The sequence below is a fragment of the Lepidochelys kempii genome, chromosome 9 (assembly GCF_965140285.1).
Source record: "Lepidochelys kempii isolate rLepKem1 chromosome 9, rLepKem1.hap1, whole genome shotgun sequence".
NCBI classification, from domain to species: domain Eukaryota; kingdom Metazoa; phylum Chordata; order Testudines; family Cheloniidae; genus Lepidochelys; species Lepidochelys kempii.
Genome location: NC_136388.1, coordinates 92,671,746 through 92,690,897, shown reverse-complemented (window position 1 = coordinate 92,690,897; position 19,152 = coordinate 92,671,746). Strand labels below are relative to the sequence as shown.

At 41.0% G+C, this 19,152-nt stretch overlaps 1 protein-coding gene across 8 annotated transcripts in view; it reads left to right on the top strand.

Annotated features, from left to right (window-relative positions):
• The window catches only part of AFF2 (ALF transcription elongation factor 2), a 472,316-nt gene that overhangs the window by 243,266 nt on the left and 209,898 nt on the right, over positions 1–19,152 (top strand). For all 8 annotated transcript variants that reach the window (XR_012160619.2, XM_073358389.2, XM_073358388.2 and 5 more), the window contains 3 exons: positions 12,286–12,378; positions 14,991–15,027; positions 15,276–15,327. Coding sequence is in view for 7 of the 8 variants with exons in the window: in XM_073358389.2 (XP_073214490.1) it covers positions 12,286–12,378; positions 14,991–15,027; positions 15,276–15,327 (182 nt within the window). In the remaining variant the exon portion in view is untranslated. The remainder of the gene's footprint in view (positions 1–12,285; positions 12,379–14,990; positions 15,028–15,275; positions 15,328–19,152) is intronic.

Below are 19,152 nucleotides of genomic sequence, written 5' to 3'. Positions count from 1 at the left end.
AATCATGGTTCTGCTGGGTGGTCTCTACTTGGGCGTCTATCCAGCTTGCTCGTATGACCCCTGATAAACGATTGCTAATGAACAGTCTGCTAGAGCTTTCGAGCCAGCTGAAGGCAACAAAGACAATCCATGTCATAGTCCGGTAATTTAGATACATTTTTGAAGAATGCTGATAAATTATAGAGGGTTCAGAGAGGAGCCACAAGAATGACTAAAAGATTAGAAAACATGCCTTATAGTGTTACACTCAAGGAGCTCAATCTATTTAGTTTAACAAAAAGAATGTTAAGGGATGACTTGATTACAGTTTATAAGTACCTACATGGAGAACAAGTATTTAATAATGAGCTCTTCAGTCTAGCAGAGAAAGGTGTAAAGCAAACCAACAGCTTGAAGTTGAAGCTAGACATATTCAGACTGGAAATAAGGCATACTTTTTTTAACGGTGAGAGTAATGCAACATTGCAACAATTTAGCAAGGGCCACGATGGATTCTCTGTTGCTGACAATTTTTAAATCAGGATTGGATGTTTTTTCTAAAGGGTCTGCTCTAGGAATTATTGAGGGGAAGTTCTCTGGCCTGTGGTACACCGGAGGTCAGACTAGATGATCACAATGGTCCCTGCTGGCCATGGAATCTCTGAAACTAAGAATCTATGATGCCAACTGCGGGAGTTCTCTGGCCACCTGGGTCTTGCTAAGTCATCACTATAGTGTGCCTTGCACTGTTGGCTACCCCGGGTTTTCCCAGTTATAAGTGAAGCTAGGACTTGTTTTTTAGTTATTTATTCATTAGGTTCCAGCATTGTGCTGGGCACTGTACCAGACACAAAGTGAGACCATTCCTGCCCCAAAGAGTTTACAGTCTCAGACATTGGATTTATGGGTTATTACAACAATCTGTAACTCACTAGCCCCTCTTTTACTCCTATGACTACGGGGGTGTTAACCAGCCAATTTTCCTTGAATGGTCCCTTAGAATATGTGCTAACTACTTATGTGAAACTATTTGTTCAACCTTGTATTTAGCTATGACATTCTGAGTACCCTTCCCAGACCTGAGGAGGAGGTCTATGTAGCTTGAAAGCTTGTCTGTCTCACCAACAGAAGTTGGTCCAATAAAAGATATTAGCTCACTGAGCTAGTCTGTACAGTCTCAGAGGCAGACATAGAGAAGATCTGATACGCGAGCAGCTTGTGTGCATCGTGAGTGAAGTGAATCTTTAGTTGGGACTTGTGGTAGGTTGGAAAGGTGGGTTGGCAAACTGGTAGGGAAATGGAGAAGCCACTCCATGCGTGGGAGTTTGGAAGAAAATGAGGAAATGGTGAAAAAACCACAATCTCTAAGAGGCTTGAGCTAAACGAGAATCTCCAAATGTTTATCTGTTCAGCCTTCTGACACACATTTGAGAGATTTTGACATTTCAGTAGGAGGCATTGGTGACACAATGCAGCCAGTCCATCACAGTAAGAAGGGAGAGCTACATTTCCACACATATGCAGGAAAGTTCATATTCCAGTAAAGATCTTAAGGCAGTGCAGGAGATCTGGCAGAATCTTTGGTCTGAGGAAAAAAGCAGCCTTGGGAAAGACTTTTTCAATACACGATACAATGCTGTGTGCTAGCTTCAATTGTTTGTGTTTGGAATCCAATTTTAATGAAACCAAATCACAGTTTATATGAAATAACTTGGGTTAAACTCAAATGGAACATAGTGTCATTTTTTAATCTTCCCCTATATGCCAAATCAAGTGATCAGTGCGCCTGTATTAAGAATAAAGCTAATGTATTATTGGGTCAGGTTGCTGATGTTGAAATCCTTGGGGATTAGAGTGGAATCATCTTCGGCATATTGTAAGGATGTGGATTTTAAACTGGCTGGACTGGACCCAAGACTGAGTGTGCAGGGTAGAATTAAATGTTTCAATGCTAGTTCTCCAAAACAAATTGTGCAGTTTAGTTATGCCCATTATTGCATTTGGAGATGTTTCTTTTCACTGCTCAAGTGTTAGTGCTCCAGAAATTAAATGTGCTTCATAATAAGTTACATAGATCTGTCTCGTCGTGTGGATAAATAACCGGTCATTGTATTTTGTATGAAAAAAATGATTGTGTCTGGCAATGAAAAGGAGGTGGTGTAATTTATTGTACAAATGTGCAAAGGGTAGCGCCATGGGGTGTTTACAGTCTTGTTTTGTAACTGTAAATTGTAATTATGTTCTCAGTGCAAACCCTAAGTTTGGGGGTTTCAAGGAAGAAAACAGTCAATATGAGACATGCTTTTTTGCTTGTGTGGCTCTGAATGGATGGAACAAATTACCAGATTCCCTTAAACAATTGCCAGTGCTGAATAGTTTCAAGAAAACAGTTGCTTATTTGCTTGAAGGAACCCTGCCAATGTTTTTTAAATTGCAGAGATGAAATTATATGTTGGTCTTAGTAACTTTTCAAAGAATTAGCTTTTTATTGCTCATTGTGCTTTTGTTTATATGATGCTGTTCTATTGTCAGGATGTTATGCTGGAATATAACAGTTCAGTGTGTACTTCCTGTCTCCTGGGAGCTGCATGGAAATTAGATGTGCCATCCCAGGAGATTATTCCAAGCGAGTATCATTTTGAATGAAGAAAATAAATGGAATATGACTGGGCCTGTCAGTGGGGTTGGAAGCTGTGGGAGGCATTGCATTAGCGGTGCTAGGCCACAGCAAGACTTCGTCACTATGTATTGGGTAACAGAGTCATTAGTTTAGTCACCCAGAATGAGATGCAGAAAGATGCTGGGTTTTTTTGTAGGGGACTTCTGGTACAAGTGGCTGAAAAGGATCAAAAAAGGTACTAGACATTTGTATGGATCATATTAATGTCTGTAACTCCAGCTATTCTCATTAACATATTTTGGAAGGATATTAAACATCCTACCTTAGTGTTTGAGCCAGTTTTTAACTATTAGTGCTTAAGCTGGGTCCTAATGTGAGACATGAAGAAGAGCTCTGTGTAAGTTCAGAAGCTTGTCTCTTTTACCAGTAGAAATTGGCCCAGTGAAAGATATTACTTCACGCCCATTGTGGGATTCTTGTACCCTCCTCTGAAGCATCTGGGGCTGGCCACTGTCAGAGACAGGACCCTGAACTAGGTGAAGCTCAAGCAGGATCTCTCCCAGCAGATGATTCCACCCAATGGGGCGGTTCTTGAGATGTGTTAATATTTCATATGGAACAGCATGGCACACTTGCTTAGTCAAGCTGCGGGGCCTTGATTGCCCATGCCACTTATACGAGAAGAGTGGCTGTACCATGCTCTTGGCTTCATGGAAGGGGAGGGGCCATCTCAGTGGCATCATCTGTTGGCCTCTCCTGGAGACCCTGCAGATGCCGCTATGTAGACATTCTGCAGGGTGTTGGCTGGCCAAAGCGGATTGAGTTGCGGATAAGCTGTATCATCCCATGCTCAAACCCCTGATTTACACGTGGAAACCCAGGAAGGAATTAATGTTAATGACTGAGGCAATGGCAGCAAGGCTCAGGGGGGCAGCTGCCTGTGCAGGATAGCTCCAGCTTCTGTGAATCTGGGATGTCTTTCCCATGATACTCCAATCTTGGGAGTCCTCACCCTTCCTTTAATCCCCTGTATGGCAACTTTCCCTTCTATTTCCCCATAAAGTTCTGCCTGGTTTGTTAGGCGATACTATTCCATTTTGCTGATTCAGTTCTGAAAGCCTGTCACTGCCCTTCTACATGTTACTCACACAAATAACCTAAACATGGCAAGAAGAGCGATGGTAAACTGCAAACTCTTAATTATGACCCCACAGGGGACTAGTTTTTCTTTCAGAAAGGACCTGATTTAGGACTTCTGCTTCGACTAAAATTCCTACTAAAGCCAAAGGAAGTTTTGCCTGAGTCAGGAGTACCAAGGTTTTGACCTCTCTCTCTCTCTCTCTCTCTCTCTCTCTCCCTATGCTCATTGCCTTCTTAATCTACTGTTCCTAATCAAATTCCAGAGTGGACTCTATTATATGGACTGGAACTACTTTCTGGAGTGGACCGGAGTCACTAAATTCTAACACTGTTGTATATAGTAGCTTCATTATTTTCCCAAAAATAGTTTCCCGAGCTGAGCTATCTTCCCATTGTAATGGAACATTGTTTTACTTCGCCTACACAAGATTTGTTAGGGCAATAAATATGTCAGTCATGATTTGCTATTTTTTATTGTCTCTTAACTGCTCTAAGCAAGGAATATCAGTATATTTTAGTTATAAAAGCTGAAGTGTGAGGGAAGTATATTTGGAAAGTATGCAGTAAAAGAATGGAGGAGAATAACTGGAAGCTCAGTAGAAAGAGAAAATATTCCTATTGCCATCACTTTCTTTCTGTAAATAGTCCTCAAATGTTAGCAAAACAGGAAAGGAAAACATATGTTGTAATGTTTATAGCTGACCTCTGTTAGCTTCTAAAACAATTTCTAAATTCATTTTCACTGAGTGTGTTTTTTGTCAGTCCTTTCTGCTCTGCAAATATGGGAACGTAAAGCAAGTATATTAGCACGGGAGGATATGGTATCCATCCCATACACCAGCCAAGCCTGGGGTACTTATTTGTTGTCATGGAAAAAAACTACAAGGTGAATACTTTTTTTTTTTGGGGGGGGGGGGGGATATTATGGTCAGGGAGAAGATGAGTGGTTTTATTTATAGCATAAAATTCTGGCTTTTGAAAAAGAATTTGGATTTTGGAATGTCTTTCATTTCACTGTAGAAGACTTTTGTACTTTAACAAGATAAATGATTTACTAGGATGACTAAGGCATCATTGCAAATGCAGCCATGTCGTTCCTTCATATAATGTGAGCTAGTCATATGCCGCTGATGATACATTTGTTGAGCTGTCTGCATGGGTAAATAGTTTTCTACATTCGTGCCTTTACCGAGGAATTTGGCTCTCTCTGTTAGGACATCATTAAAGTTATTTTCATAGCTGTTTTTATGTCTTAGAAACAAACAAGCTGTTGTGTCACTGGTTCCTAGGAGCTTCTTAATTCACTGAAATGTGATAGTCAAATGCATAACTATGAGCTTTCTGATCATGTTCACACTGTTGGAGTATTCACACAGCACTGAGACAATCCCCAAATACCTCTCCCAGTATGTATTGGGCTCAGTGTAAAAACCGAGGGTGGATTCCCTGGAGTAGTCTTTTCTTTGGTTATTCCAAATTCCTGGTCAGGAATGTGGAAGGGATGTCCCCATGTGATCTCACAAACAAATTGTCCTTTAGTTCACATGGACTATTTTGCATCATTAGTTTTAAAACCCTATTGGTTATTTGCATTTCTGTTAGCTTTGAGCTCCAGTTTGCATTGCTTTTTATACCTGCCGTAGCCTTTTCTCTTTAGAGGTGGCTGACTGAGATTTTTTTCAGTTCAGCTTGCCCAGCACATATAGAATTTAGATGCTGCTTCTGTGTTACTAAATTGACCAACTTCCTAGCAGAGAGAAAATGGGTAGGGCTGCGCAAGTGCAAAAGCTAGCAAGATATTGAGAGACTAATCACACTTTATATTAGGATTCCACTGGTAAGTGTTTATAAAGGGTTAATAGACCATTAACAGATGTTTTAATAAATGGTGAATTGATTGTGATAGACCAACAAGTCAACAGGTTGCTTATATCTTCATCTTAGAACCATCTATAACACATTCTACTGGTGTGCTCATAGCCATCTTTAACACACAGTATTCAGGTGTGGTAACATCTATTAGTCATTTAGCAACCCTTTATAAACTATTTATCAATGGAAGCTTAATATGAAGTGTGAGCAAGAAACTGCAGGTAGTTTAGAGCTACAGAACTAGTTGAGGAGCTGAAGGGACTGATGGATAAGGAAAGGTTGACAAAGAGTTTACGCGAGTCATGGCTCTGTGCAGTCCCTGCCAACTCCTTCGCCAGCAGTAACTTCTGAGCAGATTAGAAATCCAGCCACAGTGGAGGGGATCATGCCAAGGAGAGTACCTTCTTCCTAGCTACTATGCCTGCTCCCCATGCCTAATGCTGCCCGCTAAAACTGCAGACCAGACATTACATGGAGTGGCTGGGGCTAGGGGGAGGGGTGATACCAGAGTTGTAGATTTCTGTAGATTTCTTATCCACACCATATAGCAGAGGGCATCATTTGGCCCAGTGAGATCTATCATGCCATGAATTCATCCTCCAAGGGAAATAGCAGAAGCTGCATCTCTCTTGGGGTATTTCAAATTAGACTGGACAAGGCACTCTAGGGTTCATTGTAGGAAGTGAAGGTGCCTTCCTGGGGGTGGAGACTAGCAGCCCTCTTCCGTCATGATTTCTGTGGTTCTAGATCAGCACCTTTTGCCTGAATTTAAAACAAAAACAAAACACACACACACATACACACACACCAGCAACATTTTATTTTGAACAAGGAGGAAATTAAGGAAAAATTGAAATGGGGGAAAGGAACTAAACTTTGAAAGAGGCAATTAACTTGAGGGTCTGGTTTTGCAAAGCTATTTTTCCATCTGCCCCTTTTTCCCTGGGCTTAATTCTCCAGCTCAGATGTGCTTTGCAGAAGCTCACAAATCCCATTGCACTCCCAGTTCTCCCTTTCCATTTGAGCCCTGATTTGGCCAGTGTCTCTACAGCTCTTAAAGAGTTCAGTCAGGAAAAAACAGTGATTCATTAGACCCCTTCTGCACATGTACTTCTCAGTTACTTACCTGAGGGCTTTTACAGCTAGAAAAAAGCAGATTTAGCTGAAGAAACAAGCGTGCCTAGTCCTAATAAATAAAACACATGGAGTCAATTAAAACAATGTTTAAATAAGTTTCAGGAAGGAGGACGCTTGATGTTACTACATCAGTGGACCACAGTGACTTCTAAGCCAACCAACTGTGTAACTTTACATTCCCATTTGATCTGCAGGTCTATAAAAATATGTATGCATACTTACGATAATAGTCATATGCCCAATCCATCAGCTAACATGATTTTGGAATTATTTTAAGTCCAAACCATGTGAAAATAAATCCTCACTTGATTTTGTGGACTTACTTTACTTCCATTATATTCCACTTTAAAACATTTCATATGCTCAGTTTTATTATTGTTACTTTCAGGAATTTCTAAATGCTTCCAAATTTGGATTTATTAAATTTTTGAACTTTATCCCTGGAAAAAGAAATGGTGTGATTCCCTGCTATCATTGCTGGCATATGTCAAATTTCACAAGCTAAACTGAGTAAGGCCTTGCCAGTATTTGGGAGGTGGACCACCAAGTGAAAACAAGGTGTTGCAAGGTATAATGTTGATGATTCAATGGGTGGCATTCTTCCCTTTAAGGCCACGATTCTGCAAAGATTGGTGCATGTGTGTAATTCTACACAAGTGAGTAGTCCAGTTGGGTTTGGTGGGATTACTCCTGAGTATAGTTAACGTATGCGTAAGTTTTTGCAGGATCAGGGCTTGAGGTTCAGATCCTGGCTTGAGAACAGCGGAAATGCATGAGTGTGTCCACATGGAGTTCTTTTACTTCAGTAGGACTCTGCACATGTAGGCAGTTCTCAATGCAAATCAGGGCCCAAGTCTACGGTACCAATGCCAGCATATTGTTAAGGAAAACATGAGCCCTAGAGGGTATATTTTTCAGATGAGATGTAAAGTCAAGGCTTTGAAATCTTTAAAAGTCTTTTAAACAAGATTGCTGGGGTGTCTGTCCTGGGTTTATTAGCACGTTAGATGATTATATTCCTCCTGCTTTCATGACCCATCACATCTTGACTAACGTGGTATTCTTCTTCGCTTACTGACATTAAAACTGTGGTGTAATTTTGAATGTGTTATCACAGTAGCTGACATGTTCTGTTCCACAGATAACTGTATTTCAACCCGTAGTTAAGGTTGTGTCACAACTTCTGCTTAACGGTTGACCTTTCCAAGACCTCTACAATCAATATGCTTAGTCAGATTCTTTTGAAAGTTGGAGGATGCAGGGTAGGGTGAGTGACCCAAATTGGGGTCATTTGAACTTGGGGATACAGAGATATAAGCCCCCTAAAAATAGCCATTTTTCAGAATGTTTCTAGTTGTTTTTTTGTTAGCAAAGCTACAGGTCAAACTATTAATATTATGTGGCCTCAATCTGTTGAGCTTTTCCCAAGATAATGTATGGCATCCACTAAATCTTTGGGGACCCAAGTTGAGAACGGTACTGGAGAAAAAGTACATTTTTACAGTGCGCATGTGCCAATACAGAAAAATGACTAGAATTCCCTTACCGCCATTTTGTATGCTTTAAATCTCAGCTCTTGTATGTGCTCTAAAATCTGAATGGTTACTCCAATTGCTTTGACATTTGGTGTGTCACATGAAGGCCCGGGGTAGCGTTAGTGATCCAAATTTGGGATCATGTGACTAAGGGGTTCCCAAGTTACTGGCCGCCCAAAAAATTGGTTTCTTTCTGCTACCTTGCACCATTAAACTGTGGGGTACTACTGAGTGAATGAACCACAGGCCGAATTCAGACTGATGGCTGTGTACTCTTCCTTCAATTAACGTAATAAGAATAAGTTAATCACAAGGCCCCATCAAAGGGAAAAGGAGCTTTGGACTAAGTAAGTGGAGGTTGCTACAATTTAAAAGTTGTGGGTGGCAATTTAATTTTGGGGGAATGTAATCCCAGTCTTTGGGAGGGGGGGAATTAGGCATGTGACTGCTTCCTGGGAAAGGAGGGGAATTAGAGGATGGAGAAGTGGAGCAATAGGAGGGGAGGGGGCTATGGGGAGGATAAATTAGGGTTAAGTGGTACAGGAGGGGAGAGATGTTATGGGGGGTCAGGTGAGGTGAGCATGGCACCCCACCCCTGAGCTCTTGCAGTGCCATCCCACATCAGCAAGTGCATCCCAACCCCCTGTACTGCAAACTTCCTGCACCGCACAGCGTTGCCAGTACACCCCAACTCCCCTACACCCCACTGCTCTACCAGTGTACCCAAACTTCCCTGCATCCCCAGCTCTGCCAGTGCACCCCATGCCCCTGCATCCCCAGCCCTGCACATCCATCTTTGCCAGTGCACCTCAGTACGGCATACACTAGCTCTTTAGCGTTAGGTGGAATCCGGTGGGTGAGAGTGAATAGATTGTAAAAGGAGGTGAAGATCTTCAGCAACTCTGGGGTTGGCAGAGGGAAAGGTATGTGTGTTAACAGGCCATATGGGACGTTGCTGGAAGAGAGCAGGGTTAAGGTTGCATAGTCAACTTTAATTGCACTTTTCCTGATTTTCAGAATTTTGAGTTTTGTTCAACTCAACGTTCTGCACTGCAGCAACACACCACCAAACAACTTTAACTCTGTGTCAGTGTAGGGGTGGGGATGGGGGTTTTGCCACTGAATTAGATGAATACATTGGGTGAAATCCTGGCCCCACTGAAGTCAATGGTACTTTTGCCATTAACAGCAGCGGGGTCAGGATTTCACCCATTATATATTAGTTTTCTAAAATAATATCACACTCATTCTTCCGTCTTCAACGGCTTCACATCAGAGTGTCCCTTCCCTCTAGCAAAGAGAAGTGTAAAAGGTTTTCTCGTGTCCCTGGTCCACTGAGTTGATCCTCAAGACAGCCAGAGGAGTTAATCAAGAAATATTCGAAAGATTCCTTGACACCTTCCCCCAGAAGCTAAGGCATCTACATTTAAAGGATTTCCACCCCCTAATGGCCAGGGAAGATGAGGCTGATATCAAGCCCTGAATTTATCTCTACTGTATGGCTGGCTTCTGTCTTAAAATCTGAATGTGTCTCCATCTTCTGTCTATGTCAGGGTTTCTCAACCCATGGGTCGGGACCCGAAATTGGGTTGCTAGAATGTTTCAAAGGGTTGTGTGGCAGTTCATGTGGCTCTTGTCGCACAGGGCTAGCTGGGCTCGCCTCCCTGCTCCAGGAACTGCAATTTCTGGGGTCCCAGCACCACTCAGGTTTGGCCCAACCATCACGATGATGGGCATCCAGATAGGCCAAATTTGAATGAGTGGCGCTGCAACCCGACGAGTCAGGTCACAACTCCACTCACACAAATTTGGTCCAGTCAGGGGGGTGGGGCTGAAACCTGAGTGGCTCTCGAAACCCCAGAGGTTGCAACGCCCAAAGCCGAGAACCAGCCCCAGAGCAATGGAGCTGCAGGAGCCGCCACTGTGGGATGGCCGCCAAGGTAGAGTGAGTGCTGGACAGGACCCAACCCCCCCCCCCAGTAAGGTTGCCAACCCTCCAGGATTGTCCTGGAATCTCCAGGAATTAAAAATTAATCTTTAATTAAAGGTTATGCCATGTGATGAAATCTCCAGGAATACATCCAACCAAAATTGGCAACTCTATCCCACAGGGGGCAGGACCTGACTGAAACCACCCCAGGGCCTTCACCCCCAGACTATTTTGTGGGTCACAACAGGCCATAAACGTTTACAAATAGGTCCTGACTCACAGAAAGGTTGAGAACCACTGGCCTATCTCATATATTCTCCCTTTCATCATTTTCTTGCTATTGAAGGGATGTGCCACAAAGTGACCCATCCAACCTACCAAGGCTCCCTGATTGTCTACCCCAACTCTGACCCCAACGTAGGTTAGAACGGCATGGGGGCTACTCTGACTTCTGCTGGCAGTCCCCTAGGGACATTTTCTCACCCTTGATGTGCTCCTCCCCGTATGCAGGAGCTTCGTTTGCTCTCTGTCCACTGGGGATTCCCCCACAACAGGGATATCCCCTACAGGGATTTGGGGTTCTTTCCCACTCCTGCCTGAATGGCGCAAAGAGAGCAGACTGTCCCCTGTGCATAGTGAGTGGTTTCATTTACTTTTCCTTACCTCAGTAAAGCATATCACATGATCTCTGGAAGGATAATTAGGGAAGTGAAAGTATTTACTGGCTACTTCTACAGTGAAAATATCTTTGCAGCTGAATGCAACCATCCTCATCATGTTTTAGCTGGCTGAGCCAAGCACCCTCAGGTGGGACTGGTTGTGATTGATGGTTCACAACATTAACCTTTAACAAGGTCTTCTTTCTTTTTTACTTGCAGAATGTCAGCTAGGGCTGCAGGAGAAACAAAGCAGCTGTAGCTTGTAAGATTTGTTGTGATCAGCCGTAGGTTTTTAAGAGCAGAGTAAAGCTGCAAACACCTGCACTAGTGTAACACAGCCAGTAACATCGCTGTCACATGCAGAAATTCATAGATGAGACATTCTTTCTCTTTTGTTTGTCATAAAAGAATCTCTTCTGAGCTTTGAAAGTAAAGAAAAACAATGAGACAAAGATGTAACCGATCACCAGAGACATGTATTATATTACCTGTCGGAATATTCCTCAAATTACAAACAAAGGTAAGAAAGAATGGAGCAGCATCTAAAATGGAATGCACTCATTGCAAGGGCATAGACAAGCTTTGCCTAAAACTTGCACTATCTGTGTTTTTCCTGATTTTTCTTTTCTGAGGATGGGCCAGGTCTGTCCCATTGGCATCAGAGGGGAAACTACCATTGACTTCGGCAGAAAAATGATCAGACGCTTAGCGTTCCAATAAACACACACTTCTGTGTTTTGTGACCTGTGCCATTGAATACCTGAGAGATTTCCATGAAGACATTTAAACACATCGTTAAAAGTGCAAGACTATGGTTATGCTGGTTAGAAAGGAAGGATTGCTCAGTGGATAGGGTGCTGACTTGAGAGACCTGGGTTCAAGTCCCTGCTGAGCCACAGGCTTCCTGTGTGACCTTGGGCAAGTCAATCTCTGTGTACTTCCGTTCCCCATCTGTAAAATGGGGATAATAAAACTGTCCCACCTCACAGGAGGATGAGGCTAAATACACTAAAGATTGAGAGTTGCTCAGGTGCTAGGACAGTGGGGGGCCATTACACATACCTAAGATATCTGGCCATGGGAGTAGAGCCAGCGGCTAACCTGCTGAAGGCCATCTCAGCTCCATGTTGGACATAGCTGAAATTTTCACCGGTGGGACTAGTAGCATTAAAGCATGTTTCCACTGTGCTTCCTGAGAGTATGTGATCACTGTATAATTAGGGAGCTTATCCACCAGGTAAGGACTCGTGATGCCTTCTGAGCAAACCTGTCCCTCACCCTGTAGAAGCAGATATGTGATGTTGGCCTTGTTAATCAGTCCAGGGTTTGATGGCCAACTGTGGGGTAATTCTCTCTCTCTTTTTTTTTTAATTGAGTGAATGTCTTCTCAAAAACATATTTTCCCCCCACTAGGAGATGACCCATTCCTGGCCTCCACCTCTTACTGCTATTCACACCCCCGGCAAGGCTGAGCAGACCAAGTTTTCCATCCCAAGCAAGGTGCAGGTAGGTTATTAATTATTATTCATTCAGATATGAGTGATCTTCACTAGACACTTTGACCCATATCCTCAAAGATATTTAGACTCCTAACTTCCATTGAAATCAATTTTAGGAGCCTAAATAAGCCCAATTTGAAGATCTGGAACTTTACTTTTGTGATTTGGTTTCATTTTCAAAATTCTCTTGAGATGAAAATTCTCTTTAATATGAATTCCAAATTGATAGGGCTGCTTGTTCAGAACTTCAGAAGTTACAGTAAAGGATAAAAGGAAGGTGAATCTTATCTATGTTTTCAAACGAGTCTTTTATTACAAATAATATTTACAATATGCTTATTTTTTCTCCCGTTGTTTGTGTAACACACTGGCCAAGAGTATCTTTGTCCCCACTGAAACCACTAGTATATGGGTGAAGAAGTATATGGGTCTGTTCCTCCTCTACAGTTAAAAGGACTGGTACTTTAGCAAAGTCCCAGATTCAGTCCCTGCAGATGACCCAACCTGCAAGTGGTGACTTATACTGAGATTTGAACTGCTGTGGATCTCTGACACTTGGAGTCATACTTTCCGGGGGAGCTGGAAATGTTACCCCATAGCGTGGGGTTTTGTTCTTCCCTCAATGGGCTGGACCATGTCAACAGTTTCTGAGGCTGCTACAGCTTTGAAGACAATAAAAAGCTGATTCTTTTACTCAAGCAATAGAGGTTTTTGCAATCATGCACTATTTCAGACATTTAAAATCAGTTTTCCCCTCACCAATTGTGTCCAGTTGTCACTATTTGCCAGAGATTCTCCCATTCCAAACCCTGCCTTCATGTGTTGGCTGAAGCTAATGTGAAATCAGTGTGGCTATTGCTATTAAAACAAAGCAAACACCTACCATGCCATATTCCAGCAAAACATCATTGTTCTGCTCCACTACTGACAATGGCAATGCACTTACATGCTCCTGCATTAAACATCACAGGACAGATTCATATTTGGGTGCAACTCCTAACTAAGCTGAATACTCCACTTGTTTATATTACTGTAAATCTGGCTAAACGCCACAGAATCCATTTAGGTCAAAGTGGATTCATACCTATATGAGTAAGCATGGAGTCTGGCACACTGGAAGCTGTATCTTCTTAAATTAGAGCAGGACTAAATTCAGTGCTGGTTGTGTTGTTTTTTGTTTTTTTTTCTGGGCCCTCCAAAAAGGGGACCATGTACTGCACTCCTTTGCTAACTTCAATGAGAGTTTTGCATTTAAAAAACCTGTGAGGTTATGATAAACGTTATGAAATATAAATCAGGCTTTTAAAAAATCACACTTTAGGAAAGAGGAAAGAACATGGATGTTTCTAAGTTAGTTAACTTTACTGTGAAAAATACAGCATAAGATTGCCTACTCAGAACGTCCCACTAAATCAGTTAGAGAGAGCCAAATTGATAGGTTTTAGAGATAAAATAGATAAGAACATGTAGTCAGATAAACCTTATTATAGGTCCTCATCTTACATAAAATAATTAAGTCTCCCTATTTGTAAAATAATGCAATAGAAAAGGCAGAGCTTATCATAACAATTTATTTATCCCTCTGACACTCAAATTTAAAGTGCTGTGTTTACTCTTGAAGGCATGATTCACCTCACAAGGGACTGACTAACAGTGCAGCAGAATATTAGGAACTAATAATGCCCTGAGAGAAAGTGTAGCGAGGGCTTTAATGACTTTAACATCTACAGATCTAAGACTTTTAACAAAGTGGTGCCTGTCTATAGGACTAGATTGTAAATAATGGCTTAATTTAAAATCATCACAATCTACTAGGGCCTGCTTGAGATGAAGGCTGATTTGGCATCAGGTTGATTGTAAAGCTTCATTGTTGATTGTAAAGCCAAGGGAAAGATCAAGCAAGAAAAGAATGTGAAATTAAGAATGTAGTTATACGTTACTCTGAGTCAGTGAGAAGCACATTGTTTGCAAAATGCTGTGTGCGCTCCACACTATGGGCCAGATCCTGAGCTGATGTTAAGTTAGTGCAGCTTCATTCATTTCACTGGAGCTTCACTGGTTTACACCAGCTGAAGATCTCACTCCTGTGTCTTTGTCAAGTGTACCTAAGATAGCACTCCAAAACATCTTGAATTTCAGTTTTAGATAATGACATTTTAAGCAAAAAAGAAGAGTAATGCTGCTGAACTTAATGCATAGTTATTTTAAAACTCAAGATCAAGTTCAGCCTATGCAAATGCTTCCCATTATCTTAAATGGGAACCACATGTACACATCTGTGGGTAAGACTTTAAAGGGCCAGATCATCAGCTGGTGTAAACTGATGTGTGAATTCCACACTGAAACTAAGTCAGTGTGCACCAGCTGAGAATCTGGCCATTTGGGCTTAAAATAGGCTAGGTACTGAGCAGTGCAATTACACTTCAGTAGCATTCTTATGTACAGATAATACAGTTTTTTAAAAAATTTGTGGTGTTCTCTTCTCAGGCACATGCTCTGGTGTATTTTCCTTCTCTGTTTATGTTATACTAGTGCTCTTAGTCTAACAAGGGAAGATGCATCTACCGTCTTCTTGCTTTCAGTGAACTAATCCTGACATTTTTATGTTCTTCATTGTAGGATTCCCAGCACCCGACCTCAGGATACAATGTACAAAGTAGGTCTTTATTGTCCTTAATCCAAACAATCAGGGTTGGTTGAGTTTTTGTTTGTTTGTTTGTTTGTTTGTTTGTTGCCTACTTAACATCATTAATACAAAGATGAAAAATTAATTTCTAAGGTGCCATTTTTGATTACATATTATGCATTGTGGCATGTTGTGAAACTACGTATAATTAGGTGGGTTGAGAGCTTAGGGCAACAGTAATCTTTTGACATTTGGAAATATGTTTCCTTTGTTTACAGAGTGGAGTGATCCAGCAGGGAAAGTTGCCACCAAGTCAGTGCCACAAAAGTCGTAAGTATTGTTACTTCCAGCTTTATATTTTGTTTTACGTTTATCTTAAGGAATGATCTTAGTTCTCCAAAGGTAACTGAACCTAGCTTACATACAATCTTGTCCTGGCATTCTGGTGTTCTCAACAGTGCTTAAAAATTAGCCACAAACCAGTTTTTTCTTCTGCGCTTATTATTGTTTCTTCTTCTTAAGCATTAACTAACAGAGGTGTATATATAAAAGATGAGTTTATTAAGCAAAATTAATGCCAATTTTATTTGTACAGCTTGCCAAAATTAAATCACTTTTAATTTGTCATCAGATGCTAAGCTTCTTACAACAGAAAATTCAACCTGATGAATAGCTGATGGAAGAATTTTAGCATTTATTTACTGAAGGAAGAGTAAAAATACATTATATATTAGGCTTATGCAAGCTGGCTTTGAAAAAACAGGTCTTGAATTGTATACACATTGGGACAGTTGACAATCACACACTTAAAGAAAATCACGGAGGACCTGATTATTCACTGAGTTACATCCTTTTCCATTATGTTGTGCTGGTGTAAAACTGGAGTAAGGCAGAAGTGAATTGAGACCACAATATTTTGCACCTGAAGTGCTTTACAAATATGAATTACTTAGCAACTTTGTAAAATAGGTTACTATTATAGTTGCCATTTTACATATGAGCAAACTACATATGAGGCTTGGATCTGGCCTAAATTCAGAGCTGCATCACTTTAACTACTGGAGTGTTTTTTAAACTGATTTGGTTAAACCAAGATACACCAATTTGTACTAGTTTAACTAAAATGTGTTTAAACCCCTGTGTGGACACTTGGATGGATTTAGAAGTGGTTTATAGCAAATTAGTTTAATTCAGTCAGGATGCAATTTAAGCTAAACCAGTATAAACCAGGTTAAATCAATGTTAACGTGTGTCACGGTTCCTCCCCCACTCTGAACTCTAGGGTACAGATGTGGGGACCTGCATGAAAAACCTCCTAAGCTTATCTTTACCAGCTTAGGTCAAAACTTCCCCAAGGTACAAAATATTACACCTTGGACTGGCCGCTACCACCACCAAACTAATACTGGTTACTGGGGAAGAGCTGTTTGGATGCGTCCTTCCCCCCAAAATACTTCCCAAAACCTTGCACCCCACTTCCTGGACAAGGTTTGGTAAAAAGCCTCACCAATTTGCCTAGGTGACTACAGACCCAGACCCTTGGATCTTAAGAACAATGAACAATCCTCCCAACACTTGCACCCCCTCTTTCCTGGGAAATGTTGGATAAAAAGCCTCACCAATTTGCATAGGTGACCACAGACCCAAACCCTTGGATCTGAGAACAATGAAAAAGCATTCAGTGTTTTACAAGAAGACTTTTAATAAAAAATAGAAGTAAATAGAAATAAAGAAATCCCCCCTGTAAAATCAGGATGGTAGATATCTTACAGGGTAATTAGATTCAAAAACATAGAGAACCCCTCTAGGCAAAACCTTAAGTTACAAAAAAGATACACAGACAGAAATAGTTATTCTATTCAGCACAATTCTTTTCTCAGCCATTTAAAGAAATCATAATCTAACACATACCTAGCTAGATTACTTACTAAAAGTTCTAAGACTCCATTCCTGTTCTGTCCCCGGCCAAGACGACTACAGACAGACACAGACCCTTTGTTTCTCTCCCTCCTCCCAGCTTTTGAAAGTATCTTGTCTCCTCATTGGTCATTTTGGTCAGGTGCCAGCGAGGTTACCTTTAGCTTCTTAACCCTTTACAGGTGAGAGGAGCTTTCCCCTGGCCAGGAGGGATTTCAAAGGGGTTTACCCTTCCCTTTATATTTATGACAACGTGTCTACACCGCATTTTTGAATTGATTTAATTAAATGGATTTTAAACCAGTTTTAGTTAAATCAGTACAACTTTGTGCACAGATGAGGTCTCATTGAGGTCAAGTCATATGGCAAGTCAATCACAGAGCTGGGACTAGAATCCGGGCATTCCATTCCATTGTTTTAACCTCTGGACTCCTTGACTCATGAAATAGTCATGCAACTTTTCTCATCTGAGTAAAGCTACTTGAATGAGTAAGGATTTTCAAAATGAGTCTTTAACACCGACCCTCTAAATTCAGTGTATTTAATTCTTTTGATTGGATGCAAAAATTGAAAGTCATCATTTAAATTTTAATGAGAATTATGAAATCTGGCTAACGATAAAAATAAATTGGCGCACGTGAGCGATATTTATTTTTCCAAAGTTATCATCAGATTAGTCCTTTCCTTATTCTATTGTTATTTCTGGAAATGATTTCAGATTTAAAAAAATATCTCACCCACTGGACCCTCTATCCTGAAAAAAGAAAGGATAAATTCATATGCCAGAATCTCTAAGTGATGCAGTGCTTACATGAAGTACTTTCTCTCGTAAAACATAAAAAATATTACTACATCTTAAAGTGATTTTGCTCCTAAAGCAAGTGTATTTGGATTCCACTGTGAAAAATATTTTGGTGAGTATACTATAAAATACAATATTTCAATAGTTTGTATCCAACAGTAATAGACTTGTCAATCATGGTTTATAGTTATAAGCTGAATTTCAAAAGAACAGCGCTTCATAGCTCAGTGGTATATAGTGCATTTAATGGGACCAAAGCTCTCTATAGGAAGCCTGATATAAAACTCGAAGACACTGAGTACATTTTATGAACCAGTTGCTCTCTATTCTGCTGCTTGATCTAAAATTCCAGTGCTATCAATCAGATTTCTGCTGGAATGAACTGCCTTCTTATGGTCGGTGATGGATTTTACACATGACAGATCAGAGCGGCAATGAAGTTACTTTTATTTTTAGCTTCCAAATGAAGATCAGCTAACCCGTTACTATCATTTTTTCCCTTTCACTGCAAAGAAATTGTTAAGGCAACTTCCAAGAATTTCCATAGGTCTTTGGGAAGGTTATATTGCTTAGGAGGCAATCCATTGTGCTGCTTAAAGTATGGTAGGCAAGACTCTGCCCTTAGATCTGCATGTACAGCTTCCACTAACTTCAGCTGGAGTTGGTTGCACATGCCTGAGGAGAGAATGAAAGCAAAGCAGATTTGTGGGTGAAACCAATGATGATATTATCAAATAATCATAGCTAGATGGCAGATTTATTGATCCTGCTATCGTTATCCATTTTAATAGCAAGATATTTACGATTCTGTGGTTCCATAATTCCTGAGGTATGGTTGGGATTCTAGGATCTACTGGTAAAACTATGGTTCCTGCATATACCAGCACCATTGCTCCATGCTATAGAGCTCACACATCCCAATCTTAGCTCTGTCCCTGCTGGGATTCTTGTCTCTAACCACCAACTCCACGTATCTCACTTATAGTGCTGCTAACTGGATCTGTTTTTCACTATTTCATCTTGAGCTGCTGCTGCTAAACAGATGTGGCACAGGTGTGTTCATCTCTTTCTATCCATGGTGGGAGGTATCTTTGCGCTGGACACGTGTGTGAGTCGATGTCACAGTTGTCCTTCATCTTGTTTATGATTACATGCAAATCTTATGAAACCTGAGAGTACCTGTCCCATTAATATCACTCCTGTTGGCAATCGTATTGATCCCATCAGTTCTCTCAGAAATCTGCTTGTGATCTTTGATCAGGAGTTGGAGCAAAGGTATTCACATTCATCATATTACCCAGCTATCCTCCTGCCAGCTTAGGAATTAGGTGCTATTTATAGGCCGGTGCCAAGATTCTGGAACATGCTTTGGTCACGCTGAGACTTGATTACATGCTGCTTTACTCTGCTCCAATAGACAATGCTCTGTGCATGTC